Source organism: Gymnodraco acuticeps, unplaced genomic scaffold (assembly GCF_902827175.1).
Source record: "Gymnodraco acuticeps unplaced genomic scaffold, fGymAcu1.1, whole genome shotgun sequence".
NCBI lineage: Eukaryota > Metazoa > Chordata > Actinopteri > Perciformes > Bathydraconidae > Gymnodraco > Gymnodraco acuticeps.
The window spans coordinates 358,815-374,459 of record NW_022992319.1 but is presented as its reverse complement, the minus strand read 5'-3'; the positions used below and the strand labels follow the sequence as shown (position 1 = coordinate 374,459).

Genomic DNA, 15,645 nt, shown 5'->3' with positions numbered 1-15,645 from the left:
ATTGTGATGTAATAATAAAACTTAAAATCGTTAAATAAGTAAAAATATATGAGTTAATTAAGTCACTTTGAATGGCTCAACATGTTCTCATCTGAGGACTGAGGCCTGACGGGAAACACCTGCACTTCTCCTGTTCTGGATTCAGTTACTTCGCAAGTGAAAAACTTAAACCTTGATGTGCAACTAAAGAGAGAACTCAGAAAAGTCACAGAGGCAGAGCAGGTAGACTGTGATGTCTTTGTATATCTGTGATCTTTATCCACATCTTGACCCTGAAACAGCCACTTCACTTCATATGACACCACAGAGCAGTGTAACGTCACCTCATCATTGTCCTGATGCTCAGTCACTGAATATGGAGATATTGTGAGAGAAAGACAATAATAGTACAAAAAACATCATCACTTTAATCATAATTATTGTAAGGTTTCATTGTAATCAGTGTATCAATCAATCAATCAATGTTTATTTATATAGCCCAATATCACATTTGTCTCAGTGGTCTTCACAGTGTGTACAGAATATCAGTATGACAATACGACACCCTCTGTCCTTAGACCCTCACATCGTACAAGGGAAAAAAAATGTATACGTCTAACCATAGAGTTTGGAAAACATTATGATTTAAATACTCACTGGTAACAAGAGACAGATAAACCACAGAGCCTACATCTTGTTGTCCTGATCTGATCTGTGTGCAGATATAACCTCCAGCATCCTCCTCTGTGACCTTCTTTATAACCAGAGAACATTTCTCTGTAACTCTCAGTCTGTCTGATTTAGCTTGGTTACCAATCTGCCCACGTCCAACCAGAATTACTGCTGCTGTGCTTCTTGAATCAGTGAAGATCCAGGTAGTACCATCACATTCACCCTGATCACGGGTCACATAGTTACACGGCAAAGTGGCTTCATCTCCAGCTCTGACAGAGAGGAAGAGGAGACGCTGTCCAAGGTCAGAGAGGAATAGAGGAGTACAGAGGAATACAAATGTTCATTTACGACACAACAAAAGTTTCCCAATGTGTTCTAAAGTTGCCTTCCCCTCGTTGGAAGACAAACACACCACTTCTCTGTCTTTGTTAAAATGAGGTTAGGTAATAAAGTAACATTCATGATGAATACATTACCGTTGTGTTTCTAAATGTCATATACAGTACATGTTGTAGGAATGCTTACCTGTAAACTGAAGCAGCAGAATGAGAAATAAAGACATTTTAATCCGTTTGAACTCATCCATCGTGATTCTCCGTCTCTCGGCTTCCTCTATCTCTTGTTCTGATGAAATGTTCCTGAAACAATGCTTTAGCTGAGAGATGCTGCAACTGCTTCCTGTGTTAAGTATGATGCCTCCTCCTCAAAGTGAATGTATGTAACCAGTGTCGATTAGCGGTGTCTGCGTTGTGTTGATGTTGTTGATGGATGAGACCCGAGCCAGCATACAGTCGAGGCGATCTCCGTTTAGTCACTGACTATATACAACAATATACTAATAAAGGACTGGATTACCTAAAGCCAGTTGAGTAGCACTTGAAATGTTTGGCTCTATGAAACCTGATATACTTATATGATTCTGTTTTCTTCAAGGTTGTGTCTTCCTGGTCGAATGTACTTATTGTAAGTCGCTTTGGACAAAAGCGTCAGCTAAATGCAATGTAATAATGTAATGTAATAACAACACATCAGTATTCAATTAGTCATCCCTCACAATGACTTCTCTCACGTGAAACACATTTACAAAAAGGGAAGAGGAAACGTAGAACGTACCTGACAATATACAACAAAATCAGTCGTTATTAAATTGTTTTCTTCCCTCTCACCAACTCTTCTCACGTGGAACATTCACAAAAAAGGGAAGAGGAGAATGTGAGGGACACGATATGTAGAGGGGAAGTCCCCACAAAAATAATCTTCTGTGTACAGTGACTGAATTCTGGAGGTTCAGCCCACTGATACCAGTCAGGTATTCAACGTTCAATAAATAAAGAACGCAGCATTATTAAATACAAAACACAGAATTTGTGTGATTCTATTAAATGATTTATAAATAAATATTTAACACTAAACACCACTGCATATTTACAACTGTTACATTTAGACTATCTGGCATGTTTGTTTTCATTTCTTGTCAATCTCAAAACAGCCTAACATCTTTTTTTCATTACATTGCATTTAGCTGACGCTTTTATCCAAAGCGACTTACAATAAGTGCGTTCGACCAACAAAATACAACCTTGAAGAAAACAGAATCATATAAGTACATCAGGTTTCTTAGAGCCAAACATTTCAAGTGCTGCTCAACTGGCTTTAGATAAGCCAGTCCTTTATTAGTATATAAGTGCTTTGTTAGTAATTATATTGCTCGAAGTGGAGTCGAAAGAGATGAGTTTTCAGTCTGGAAGGTGTGTAAGCTATCTGCGGTCCTGATTTCAATGGGGAGCTCATTCCACCATTTTGGAGCCAGGATAGCAAACCCACGTGTTTTTGCTGATGGGAACTTGGGTCCCTCTCGCAGTGCGGGTGCAGCGAGCTGTTTGGCTGATGCAGAGTGGAGTGCACGTGCTGGGGTGTATGGTTTAACCATGTCCTGGATGTAGGAAGGGCCAGATCCATTCGCAGCATGGTATGCAAGTACCAGTGTCTTGAAGTGGATTCTAGCAGTTATCGGAAGCCAGTGAAGGGAGCGGAGGAGCGGAGTGGTGTGGGAGAATTTAGGAAGGTTGAAGACCAGACGAGCCGCTGCATTCTGTATGAGCTGCAGAGGTCGGATGGCACATGCAGGTAGACCAGCCAGGAGGGAGTTGCAGTAGTCTAGGCGTGAGATGACGAGAGCCTGGACCAGAACCTGCGTGGCTTTCTGGGTCAGCTGGGGACGTATCCTCCTGATGTTGTAAAGCGTGTATCTGCAGCAGCGGGTTGTAGCAGCGATGTTTGCAGTGAAGGACAGGTTGTTATCTAGGGTCACACCCAGATTCCTTGCAGTCTGAATCGGGGAAACAACAGAGGTGCCGATGTTGATTGTCAGGTCAAGAGTGGGACAATCTTTTCCCGGAAGGAAGAGCAGCTCAGTCTTGTCAAGGTTGAGCTTGAGGTGGTGAGCAGACATCCACTGAGAGATGTCAGCTAGACAAGCAGAGATGCGTGCGACGACCTGGGTCTCTGAGCGGGGAAAGGACAAAATTAATTGGGTGTCGTCAGCGTAGCAGTGGTATGAAAAACCATGCGGGCTAATGACTGATCCGAGCGAGTTTGTGAGAAGAGGAGGAGACCAAAAACAGAGCCCTGAGGGACCCCTGTAGTTAATTGACAAGGGTCGGACTCGGACCCTCTCCAAGTTACCCTGTAGGTACGGTCTTTGAGGTATGAGTTTCAGGGATGTGTGAGAGGAGATTATCTAATACCTCCAAGAAGTCCCCCAAGGCGCCTGGTGGACGGTAGAGAACAACAATGGTTAATTGTATAGGATGGGTTACTGTGACGGCATGGAATTCAAAGGTGGAAGGAGTGAAGTTAGGTAGCTTGAAGAGGGAAAAGCTCCATTTGGGAGAGAGTAGGAGACCAGTGCCACCTCCTCTGCCAGTGGGTCTGGGTGTATGGGAGAAGGAATATGCTGTGGAGAGAGCTGCTGGGGTGGATGTGTTGGATGATGTAATCCAGGTCTCAGTGAGAGCAAGTAAATCCAGAGACTGCAGGGAAGCGTAGCCAGAGATGAAGTCAGCCTTAGGAACAGCTGACTGGCAGTTCCACAGGCCGCCTGAAACTAGATGTTGGATCTCAGTGGAGCATGCGGGATAGACGAGAGCAGGCCGGTTATATCGATTACGAGATACACGGGGCCAGTGATAATTGCGAGAAGACACATGAACAGGAATGGAGAAAATACTAGTGATGGCAGTTTGACACTGAAGCTTCGAACGGAGCTTCAACCCTGGACTTCCTATTCCATAGAAGCAATGCTTCGAAGCTTGCTTCAAATCACGTGACATGTGACGTCCGAAGCAGCAACTGCTTCATTTCCTGAATGAATCACTTGACTGGTTCGCGGTCCATTCACGTGATTCAATGCACTGCCTCGTCTCGATTCTGACAGGTGACAGGTTGAAACAGTTTCAAATTTGAGCGCTTCAACACTTTATGACCGCTCTAAACAATGCGCAATGTGTGGGTTGTTGTCGTAGTTTGCGTTGTTGCTGTTGGTATTGCATTTGAATTGTAGTATCATTATAGAGCAAGCCAGGAAGAAAGATAGGTCGTTCTGGCTCGGGAAACACTTTGAAATGTGGAGAAGCTGTGAACAAAAAGACAATTATCAGTAATATAAAAACAGTTCAATATTTCAAGGAATAGATAGCCCATGGGTAGAGCCGGCGGCCCGAATACGGCGATGTCCTCCGCGCAGCTGGTTCAAAGCCCGGAATGGATGTATTTTAATCATTGCTTTTCAACTTTAATAACTGATAAAATGCCCTCTCCTCCCAAAAAAATGTCCAGCACTCTCTAGTCTCTTCTCAATAACCCAATACACACAATTATCAATCTTTAATTGCAAATAGAACATGATATTCAGTCTTAGTGTGTGTGTGCATCGAATATTTTTCAAGGCAAAGATACGTTAGACCCACTGCAGCCTTGCACTTCGCCAGGAGAGGTCGCTGTAACTGAAGCTTCGAGAAATGAACCTATTTCCGACACAATTGTCCAAGTGGTTCGACGCTTCATTCAAAGCTTCATTTTGCCATCACTAGAAAATACACATGATTATAGCATGAGGGGCTAGAAAACTAAAGAAAATAAAATAAAACACCAGCGGTACTTAGCTCAATCAGAGGAGGATTTGCCTCCTCGTGACTCCCGCAAGACTCCAATGTCTTTGTCAGTCTTAGAAGAGGCTTCTCAATACTCAAATTTCCCCTCCTCGACTCCCCTCCTCGGTTCCCCTCCTCGATACTTAAACCCGCCCACAGGAGATGCGAGCGGAGGACCGAGGAGGGGAACCGAGGAGAGAGGAGGGGAAGCAGCAGGCATTTAAATAAATGAGAACTCCTCTCCTCTGAGCGGTCATATTAAAGCGACGTCCGTTCATTATTACGTGGCAACAGCTGCATCAGCTGTCGAGTGTTTTGTCATAGCGCTGTATTTTATAATCTCTGTTAGATCAGCTGAACATTGTTCCCCCACATATTTACTTTGAATTCATTGAGAGTGCGGTATAATGAGACAATAACAGGCTACAGATGCGGACACACAAATATATTTATATAAATATATACAATTTAAAGTATGAGAGCACTCTCATAATAACGTAACACAATCAGAGACTGGATATATCCCCCCCTCTCTCTGTCGCTGAAATGGGGAATTGAAATTACGGGCCAAAAGTTGTATTTACAAGTATTAACTTGTAATAATAATAAGCCACTCACAATTCTCCATGAGATCAGGGAGCAGATATAAGATGGAAGTTTCCCTAACATACAAAGCCATGTTAGGGAAACTTCCATCTTATATCTGCTCCCTGATCTCACGGAGAATTGTAAGTGGCTACTGCCTGAGATCGAATGCTGTGGTTTTATTAAATGAGCCAACTGCTAGGACTGTCTTAGGGAAGACAGCTTTTAGATGCGCAGCTCCTCTGTCTTGGAATAGTCTGTAAATTAAATGGAAACTGAGCAATCTGGTGCCACTAAATGTTTTTAAAGCTCGGTTGGATGCTACTCAATCGGAAGCTATAGGTACCTGTTTATGTGGATAATTATGTAAATGATGCTGTATGATGTGCTTTCGTTGTTCTATTTATGTTGTTATGTTTCATGTGGAACTACTTGAGCAGGTCTGCCTTGAAAAAGAGATCAATGATCTCAATGGGATTTATCTGTATAAATAAAGATTTGAAATTAAATTAAAAGTAAGCAGAGGACACCAAACCAACTGAGACCCGTCTGTCCGCCGCATCTACGCACTGTACAACACACACCTACATACTGTACCACACACACACACATACACACACTGCCTACAACACACACTTACAGCTCCTAAAGCATAATCAGGCTACAGCCGTTGTGTATTTTATTGTGTGAAGCACTAAATGGTCTTAGAAAAATATCGACTCTTTGTACTACAGCAAATAAAGAGAGTAATGTAGGCCTATTATACTGAGTGATAGTGTACACTGCTCTGCTTTCTGCACGGACCTCACAGCTGTTCTCACTGTAAACATCGCGACGCGATGAAAGCAGTTTCTAAAATAATATCCAGAGGATGCATGCAGAGCTGTCATTGGCTGAGATAAGTCCGGCCGTGCGTCACGCCTCCACCGTTCCCGGAAATGCATCCGCGGAGGAGCCGTGGAGGAACCATCAGTGTATCCTCGGTTATAGAGAGGCGAAGTCCCTCCCCTTCCGAAAGCCTCCATGGGACCCCGGAAGCGGAAAATTATACATTGAAGTCAATGGAGAGAGAAAGGTTATCTTTTGATCCCGTTTGAATTGTGCCACGAATGACACATATGATGTTTGTCAATTTAAAAGAACATTTTGCAAGTCAAAAAAATAAAAATGTGTCGTAAAACTGTGAAGTTACACATTTTTTCGTGTGAAACCGCTCAGTGAACTACAGGTCTCTCGTCTCGCACAATACGCGTCACCAACATAAAGATGGCCGTCACGTTAGCACATTTCACCACATTCTTTCAGAATGAGAATAAAAGTATTTTACGAGGTGAAAATCACTACAAGTCTGGGCACGTTGAGAGCTGTACCTATATGAAAGGGGAGTTAGTCGGTTCTGTAAGAGCCAGCATGCGGGACCGGCTTTACAAGGTTTCGGTGAGTAATATGAGTGCAATGTGTAACGTTAATGTTAGCTAGCTAACATTAGCTAACAAGGTACACTAACGTGTTTTGTTTTAGCAACTAGTTTTCTCCTTAAGAACTTCGTGGTCTCTGTGTATGCTGTGGATAACATTAGTGTTCACAAGAACAAGGTACACTCCCGTGTTTTGTTTAGTTGCTCTTCAGATTGAAGCGGCCAGTTTTATATCGACTATACTGTATGTGTGATCTCCTTTTTCTCGTTGTGTCATTTGAGTTTATTTGCTGTGTGTCGATTCAAGGATTTTGGTTATCTAGTCACAGCTGTGTGTGACTCCCTCTGGTACACTGGTATGTGTTTTCCTAATGTAGAGAGCATTGATTAATTAATAAACTACACACTGAGTCTAGATCCTGACCAAATCCTTTTTTATTGTTGATCAAATGTTTTTCAAAAATGTATTCATACACATTTAGAAAAATACAATGTACAATCACAACCAATACAGCACAAATTACAAAAAATACAGAAAAAACAAACAATAACAACAATCAGACAAGAGGACAAAACTATGGAAAAATAAACCCTCCCACCCCCAGATCCGGACCATCCTTGTATTATTGCTCATTCAATCTATTATAGCATGCTAACAAATAGTACTTACTTTATTTTTACAGATCTGCATGGGAGACGATGGCGTGATGCAGAGCGCTGTCTGTGATTGTGCACAGGAGATGTACAAATGCAGCCACGCTGCAGCATTGGCAATATTTGCCATGTGGCAGATCAGCTCCACAGATGTTGAGTGCCAGTGGAGGAAGCCTGGCACTTCCAAAGTAGTCCAGCCGGTGTCTCAACTAACAGCGAGAGGAGACATACAACCCACTGGCCAGAGACATCGCCAACTGTCAACTGGGGGGTTGTAAACGAGGCCGAAGGGGTGAAGGCTTTTGTGGAGGCCTATCAAGTGACAGTGTTCGAATCGAGTCTGGTCTCTTTGTGAGTGAGTCGGGTGTTCTGGGAGCATCACCCTTGTGCAGCCATCTGCCCTGCTGGAGGTGAAGTGTCCACACAGCCAGAGGAACATGACCATCACGGAGGCAGTCCAGTTACCATCCTTCTGTCTCCGTGAGGAGGGTGGGTCATATATTCTCAAGGAGAATCACCCATACTGGCATCAGGTCCAAGGGCAGCTGCACATCACAGACCGGAGTCTCTGCTACTTTGTTGTGTGGACCACGAAGGAGGCGATCATTATCCCCATCCCCAAAGACCCTGCATGGCATGGAAATCTCCTCCTCCTGGAACAATTCTACACCCAGCATATGCTCCCTGTGTTGGCCAGTAGAGAGGAGGACATTTAAATAAACATACTCTTAACACCCTCGGACTCTGCGTTGTGTTTCGTATGTGTGATGGGGTGTTATGCAGAGGGGAGGAAAACAGGACACAGCAGATTGGGATTGTGGTGGAGATGCTGAGCAGTTATTTAATTGTTGCATGTAATTATTATTATACTGCGTGCTTCTTAGTTATTCCATCTTTTGCTGTAACATGCATCTGTATGTAACTCTATATTTACTTATCTACCACACTTCCTTCTACATCATACACCATCATTATTCATGATGGTGTATATAGGATATATATATTTGTATACATATCTGTAAATTGTATAATTTTATTTAAACGTCTTTTTGATCTCTCAAACTGAGTAAGATTGACAATAAAGTTGACTTTGAAAAATATATATATTCTTTATGAAAATAGTTGACTGTTGTCAAATGAATCCAAATGAAACGTTGGACTGAACTACAACTACGCCTTTAAATCTCTACGGACTGTTTTTCAGTGGGATGGCAAGTTCCTATCTTTAAACATTTATTAGTTTTTTCTCAGAACAGATTTGATTTTCTGAAGTTAATTTAACTTTGCCGACCATGTAAGGTCATCATTAAAAGGTACAATCAATTTGTTTAGGGTTGACTAAAATAATGAAAAACATTCATTTGGATAATTTACTGACAGAATAAGAAACTCAATGATGCTCTACTCACCTGTTCCCTTTTTATAAAGTGAAACAGTTGAAACGATAGATTTTAGTAAACTTAAAAACAACCTTCTCCAAAAGCTATCAAGGAATATACCGAATACTTGTTTTAGAACTTTATTACATATTTTTATATAAATAGTTTGAATGATCCATAATTGACAGAAGCTTGTGTTTACACTGACCTGTTACTCATATATTAATGTCTTTGTAACTTCAGTAAACCACTACCTCACTAATTTCTTTCATTCATCACGGTTCAGTAAACTAAGTGATACATGAACCAGTTTAATCATTATAATAACGTAGGATTGCAACTCTTTGAAACTGTATGTGGCTCTTAAAAGAGCTGTTGTGTTTGGGTGTGCTGGTCTCAGGTCAGTCTAAGCCCTATCTCCGCGGATGCGGCGGGCCAGCTGGATGTCCTTGGGCATGATGGTGACCCTCTTTGCTTGGTTCATCTTACTGGGGGGCAGCTACATGGATGTCGGTGCAGTCCACAATCATTGCGCAGTTGAAGGCAGAATGAATTTATTATTGACTCCGAATGAAGCACAACTTCATGTCATACAATACAATGACTTTATTTGTAATTGTGTAAAAAAATATGAGCATTGATTAGCAAGCAGGACCTGCAGGAACAGAGAATGGTGATGGAGCTGGGAAGAGAGAAGAATAAAGAAAACAGATCAACTTTATTATCGGATATTAAAAATTCAATTTCAAAACAAGTTGCCGCTCCTACAGTTTTCTAGTATGTAAAGATGATTTCACATGACCTATGCAAAATATCACACTCAATACATGTGTGTCTCTGGGGGGTGCATTGTGCCTTTGATGTATATAAATAATATACCATAACCAAATACTATTACGTACAGTGGAAATCAGGTTGCCAGAGCAGGTCAGTGTGCATGTTCCTCAACGTCTCAGCAGTTACAGGTGAGGTAAAGAAAATAAAAGAGAAAAAGGTCAGTAACAACACTTTAAAGTAACAACACTTTGAATAATTATCTCTTCTAACAATTTTCTCTCAATAAGCACACAACGACTGTCTTTCCAACAAACAGATTGTCATCACAATGAAACACGTCCAGAAGAATGTCATGCAAAGCTCCATGCCTGCCTTCGACTCTCCCTGAACTGCTTCCTTAGCACCCGGTGGAGGGCGCAGTAGGCTTCAAAAGTTTCACGAAATACTTACCATCATGTTTGGTTACTGTTTAACATTTTGGTTTACTTCATGTAATAAAATAATAACTTCATGGTAAGGCTACTAAAAATGACAAGGCTAAGTAATGTAATGCTAACTAACGTGCTCGCTACTCGTCGCTACTAGCTAGGTAGCTAACTTGACTATGTTCCATGCACAACATGTATATTACCTATGATATTACCTGATATGTCTGATCCAGCGACTCCTGGTCCTTTCATCAGACGGGAATCGATAGAAGGAGCAAGTGGTATGATCACTTTTATGACTACAACCTGGTACAAAGCACACAGGCATCTTGTAAAAGTGAATTTATTTTTAGCGATCTATAATTTATTGGAGGGAATAAATCAGTTATGAGATCTTCTTCTTCTTCGCTTTAATTACGAGTCTTATTATAAATCACCGAGCATGCCTGTGACATCACTTACGCGACCCAGAATGGGATTTGGGATTTGTAGTCTTTGTAGTAGCGTATTTTTCATAGTTTTATATTTCAGCAGTTTTACGACAAAATGTGACTTTTTTGACATGGAAATGATTGTTTAAGATTGACAAACATCATATGTGTAGTTCGTGGCACAATTCAAACGGGATCAAAAGATACGTGTTCTCTCTCCATTGAATTCAATGTAAATTTTTCGCTTCCGGGGTCCCATGGTCCGGAAGTAGATGGGCGTGACTTCGCCTCTCCATAGCTCCTCCAGAGAGCCTCCTCGACGCTCGATCCTCGGTCCTCGGTGTGCATTTAGAGAAATGAGACGTCCTTCAAAATGGCACGCTGAAATTCATTTCCGGGTCACTACCCGAGGACCGAGGAGTCGAAGAGGGGAAATTTGAGTATTGAGAAGCCTCTAGAGACTCCCGCAGGACTCCAATGTCTGACGCTCCAGGAAAGAGCTACCTAAAATGGACGACTGATTGCTGAGTTCTCACAGCTGTGAGGCCACGCCCCTCTAATTAGTTAACTCTCTACAGCTGATGGGCGACAGCAGAGCGTCCCTGCCTATATTGTAATGCAGGGTTGAGTGACCCACTGAGACCTGTGTAACAGGTTCGGTTGAGCAGATCTGAGATTTAAAATCTCCCAAAAGCTTTTTTTTTATAATTCTCAACGTCTAGATTCAATATAATCCCCAAACAATCAAACTATTTTAAGGCTCAATTTGAGTCTTAAATGTACACTGTTTCCAGTCCCACAATGCACTGCTGGTCAAAACAACACAAAAAGAACTAAAGGACTGAGGAAGGTACAGGTGAAGATTGTTAGCTAAGATTAGCGTTTGCAGTAACGCATCTTGATTTACAATTTGACGTGATTCATGGGAGTGTTTTACAGCACACATGAACAGCCAGGAGAAGAGATAACCCTTAGATGCATAAGTGGGTCTTTTTTGACCCGGTGAGGTGGTTTTCTTATATCTTTGTAATTACATTTTTTTATCATTTCATATTCCAGCTATTCCTCAAAAAACACGTTTTGGATATCATGTCTTTCAAATTTTAAATGTACACTTTAAGAAATTGTAGTTTTTGTATTTCTACCACAAGCTTCCATAAGTGGGTCAAAAATAACCCGCATGCATTTTCTATGGAATTTCGTTGTTTTTTTTAAATGTAAAAAAAATGTCAAATTATAAATAGTGAAAAATTAAATATAAAATATTTCTAGTGTGAACCAAAATATAATACTAAATATTATACAAGTGATTTCTCTTCACCAAAATGACAAAAGTGGCATAAAAACACATATTATTCTAATGCGGGTCCTTTTTGACCCACTTATGGAAGAGCGTAGGGTCCAGTCACTCTAAGGGCATCTAAGGGTAACCTGAGTTATGTTTCTGTGCATTCTCGTGTCACTTTTGGTGCATTTCTTTGCTTTGCTTTTATACCCAACAGAGGGAAGGCTCACTAGAAGTGGAGAAGAGGAGGGAGGTTGTTTTCTAAGTAAAGGCATGATATTCATAGTAATAATTTTGTTTTAAAACTTAGTTAGTACATGAAGGAATCACAGAACACAGTGTAGATCTAAGATAAACATGTCTTTATTTGCACATATACAGTATAGAAATTTGGACTCAATGAATGCTGAAAACATATGTTATGTTAACAGCCACGCTAAATGAAAGTGGATTAAAATAAGTTATTCTGCGCACAGAATTATTAACCTGAGCTAAATCTGCAGTAGCTTCAACAACAAGCAATACATCTTAAAATCAGCTCTGAAACCTTCAGCTGGAAGACAATATGAGAAAGTAAACAAGCGTTAAAAACTCATTCCTGTTAGACTGAGTTCAAATCCAGCTGCGTAATGTCATAAATTATACGATAGATAATTCAGAATGACTGTTTAATCTTCCACTCCTGATGTGAAACATGAAGATGAATGTAGACGTTGTTGATCAGTTCGAGTCTGATGGAGGCAGAAGTGTTGCTCAAACTCCATCAGGAGGTCTGATGTTGTCATAGTTCACTGTACCATCATCTACACCATAACGCACCTGAGGAAAACAACAACAACACTGAATTGGTTACAAAGGAAGTAAACACAGTTCACAGTTTAGTCAGCAGACCCTGAACGCACCATCAGTTCATCCCTTCCTCCCAAAAACCCTTGAACGCTTCACCCTTTATTGCCCACTTCCCTTTTTCCATTAATCCGTCTATCACTACATTCCTCCTTCCTGACATCTCTTTAAACATCCCTTCAACCCTTCATCCCTGTATACATCTCTTAGATTCTTCATCCCTCCTTCCCTACATCCCTTCATACATTCATCCCTTCCTCCCTGTATCCATCTTTCCCTAAATCCCTTCATCCATTTAAACCTTTCATCCCTAATTCCCTTTGTCCCTTCATCCTTTTAGACCTCACTATACCTACATCCCTTCAACCACCCCTCAATTCTTTGAAAACTTCTCCCTTCATCCTCTCTCCCCGTCTCCCTCATCTCTTTCTATTTAAGTTTGATCTGATTCAACTGTTTACTGTCAACACGTTTGTCTTCTTATCCATAAAACTTACAATGTTTTCATCCGTCTGAGGTTTCTGTCCTGAAGAGGCAAAAGAGCATCAATGTAATCTTCCACAGTTAAAATCCAGGTTCATCAAAAGCTTGTTGTTCATAAAGTATAATGTGTGAATGTCCTCACCTTGAGTCCTCTTCCGTCTGCTGACAGCCACAGTGATTATTGTGAGTGCTGCAACAGCCACGATCACAACGATGATCCACCACCACCAACCTGGAAGAGGAATTCAAATCATAACATTTAGAGCTTAATAAAAAAGTACTTTTTGGTGATGATTCAGTTTTTCAGGTGTTTGTGTAACGGATTAACAAAACTCAACAAATCTTTAGTAGCTAAAGCGAATTCGGTTCAGAATTGATTTTAAACTCCTTTTATTTGTTTTCAAAGCCCTAAATGGGCTGGCTCCGGCCTATATAGCTGAACTCCTCCATCGCTACACCCCAGCCAGAGCTTTAAGGTCGGCTGACCAGCTGCTGCTGATAGTGCCTAAGACCAGGCTCAAAACCCGAGGGCATGAGCCTTCGCAGCAGCTGGCCCCAGGCTCTGGAACACTCTGCCCCTCCATGTGAGGTCAGCCCAGACCCTAGGGTTTTTAAATCTACTCTAAAGACTCACTTCTTCTCCCTGGCCTTCTAGTCAGAGCGCAGCACGACACCTGACTTTTCCCTGTGTTTTTTATCTGTTGTAATTTATTGTCTTTTATTGTGATTCTAGTAATGTGTTTTTATTACATGTACAGCACTTTGGCTCGACTAAAAATCACTTTTAAATGTGTTTTATAAATAAAACTTGATTTGATTTGATAAACATGTTCTCCCCAGAGGACTGAAGGCTGAACGTTATCTAAATGTAATCACGTTGAACGCAAATCAGTGCAAAGATGTGATGTTTTTTCTCATGAAAATGTATTTCCTCATTTAAAAAAAGCAGCTTAAGACAAACCAATTAAGAGTCTTTGATTAAGAGAACGATTTTTAATCAATCAATATTCATATATAAATATATAAATCAATAATCATTTACTTTAATGTCAGACCAGTGTTGTTATAAAAGTGAGTTAATTAAACTAATTTCCATTAAGAAAACAAAGAATAACCTGTAGCATCTTCAGTGATCACAGAAGCTGTCGTAGGGAAACCTGATCTGGAGTCGCTCTCTGTTGTTGCTGTTGTTGTTGCTGCTGCTGCTGTGTCCTCACCTGAACAGATGAACAAAGATCAACAAATGTTTCATTTGAAAACTGTCTAATGGGTAATTTATATTGTGATGTAATAATAAAACTTCAAATCAGTGAATAAGTAAAAGTATATGAGTTAATGACGTTTAAACAGCTCAGCATGTTCTCACCTGAGGACTGAAGGCTGAAGGTCTGCACGTTGCCATCAGCTGTTACTTCACAAGAAAATAAATCAGACCTTGATGTGTTACTAAAATGAGAAGTCAGAAATGTCACAGAGGCAGAGCAGTAGGATGCTGATGTTTTTATATCGCTGTTGTCTTCATCCACATCTTGACCCTGAAGCAGCCACTTCACTGTGAGTCTACGCTCCCAATATGTCGTCACAGAGCAGAGTAACGTCACCTCATCGTTGTTCTGATGCTCAGTCACTGAAGATGGAGATATGTGAGAGAAAGATAATAATTAACTTCACCACTGTAATAATAATAATTGTAATGTTTTAGTATTTTGCTCTACAGAGAAAGTTTGGAAACATTATGATGGAAATACTCACTGGTAACAACAGACAGAAGAACCTGAGAGCCTGGACCTTGTTGTGCTCCTGATCTGTTGTACTGTCTGCAGGTGTAACTACCAGTATCCTCCTCTGTGACCTTCTTTACAACCAGAGAACAATTCTCTGTAACTCTCAGTCTGTCCAAAATCTGCCCACGTCTAACCAGCTCTACTTTGCTTCCTGAATTACTGAAGAACCATGAAGTACCATCACATTCATCCTGATCATGAATCACATAGTTACACTGCAAAGTGGCTTCATCTCCAGCTCTGACAGAGAGGATGAGGAGATGCTGTCCAATTGCAGCCCCTGAATAAACAAGAGAGAAATATAAAGAATACAGAGAAATAAAAATGTTTATTTAAGACAACAAAAGTTTCCCAATGTGTTCTAAAGTTGCCTTCCCCTCGTTGGAAGACAAACACACCACTTCTCTGTCTTTGTTAAAAGGAGGTTAGGTAATAAAGTAACATTCATGATGAATACATTACCGTTGTGTTTCTAAATGTCATATACTGTACATGTTGTAGGAATGCTTACCTGTAAACTGAAGCAGCAGAATGAGAAATAAAGACATTTTAATCCGTTTGAACTCATCCATCTTGATTCTCTGTCTCTCGGCTTCCTCTATCTCTTGTTCTGATGAAATGTTCCTGAAACAATGCTTTAGCTGAGAGATGCTGCAACTGCTTCCTGTGTTAAGTATGATGCCTCCTCCTCAAAGTGAATCTATGTAACCGGTGTCGATTAGCGGTGTCTGCGTTGTGTTGATGTTGTTGATGGATGAGACCCGAGCCAGC

The 15,645-nt window shown here is 40.9% G+C and overlaps 1 protein-coding gene across 1 annotated transcript; it reads right to left on the bottom strand.

Annotated features, from left to right (window-relative positions):
• Window positions 1-12,156: 12,156 nt before the first annotated feature.
• LOC117541263 lies at window positions 12,157-15,185 on the bottom strand (the record flags this gene model as incomplete). The annotated part of the gene is made up of 6 exons (XM_034208446.1): window positions 12,157-12,580; window positions 13,105-13,133; window positions 13,233-13,322; window positions 14,206-14,307; window positions 14,457-14,717; window positions 14,843-15,185. Coding segments are annotated over 6 exons (891 nt in total), but the record flags the coding sequence as incomplete, so codon positions are not given.
• Between the last annotated feature and the right edge of the window lie 460 nt (window positions 15,186-15,645).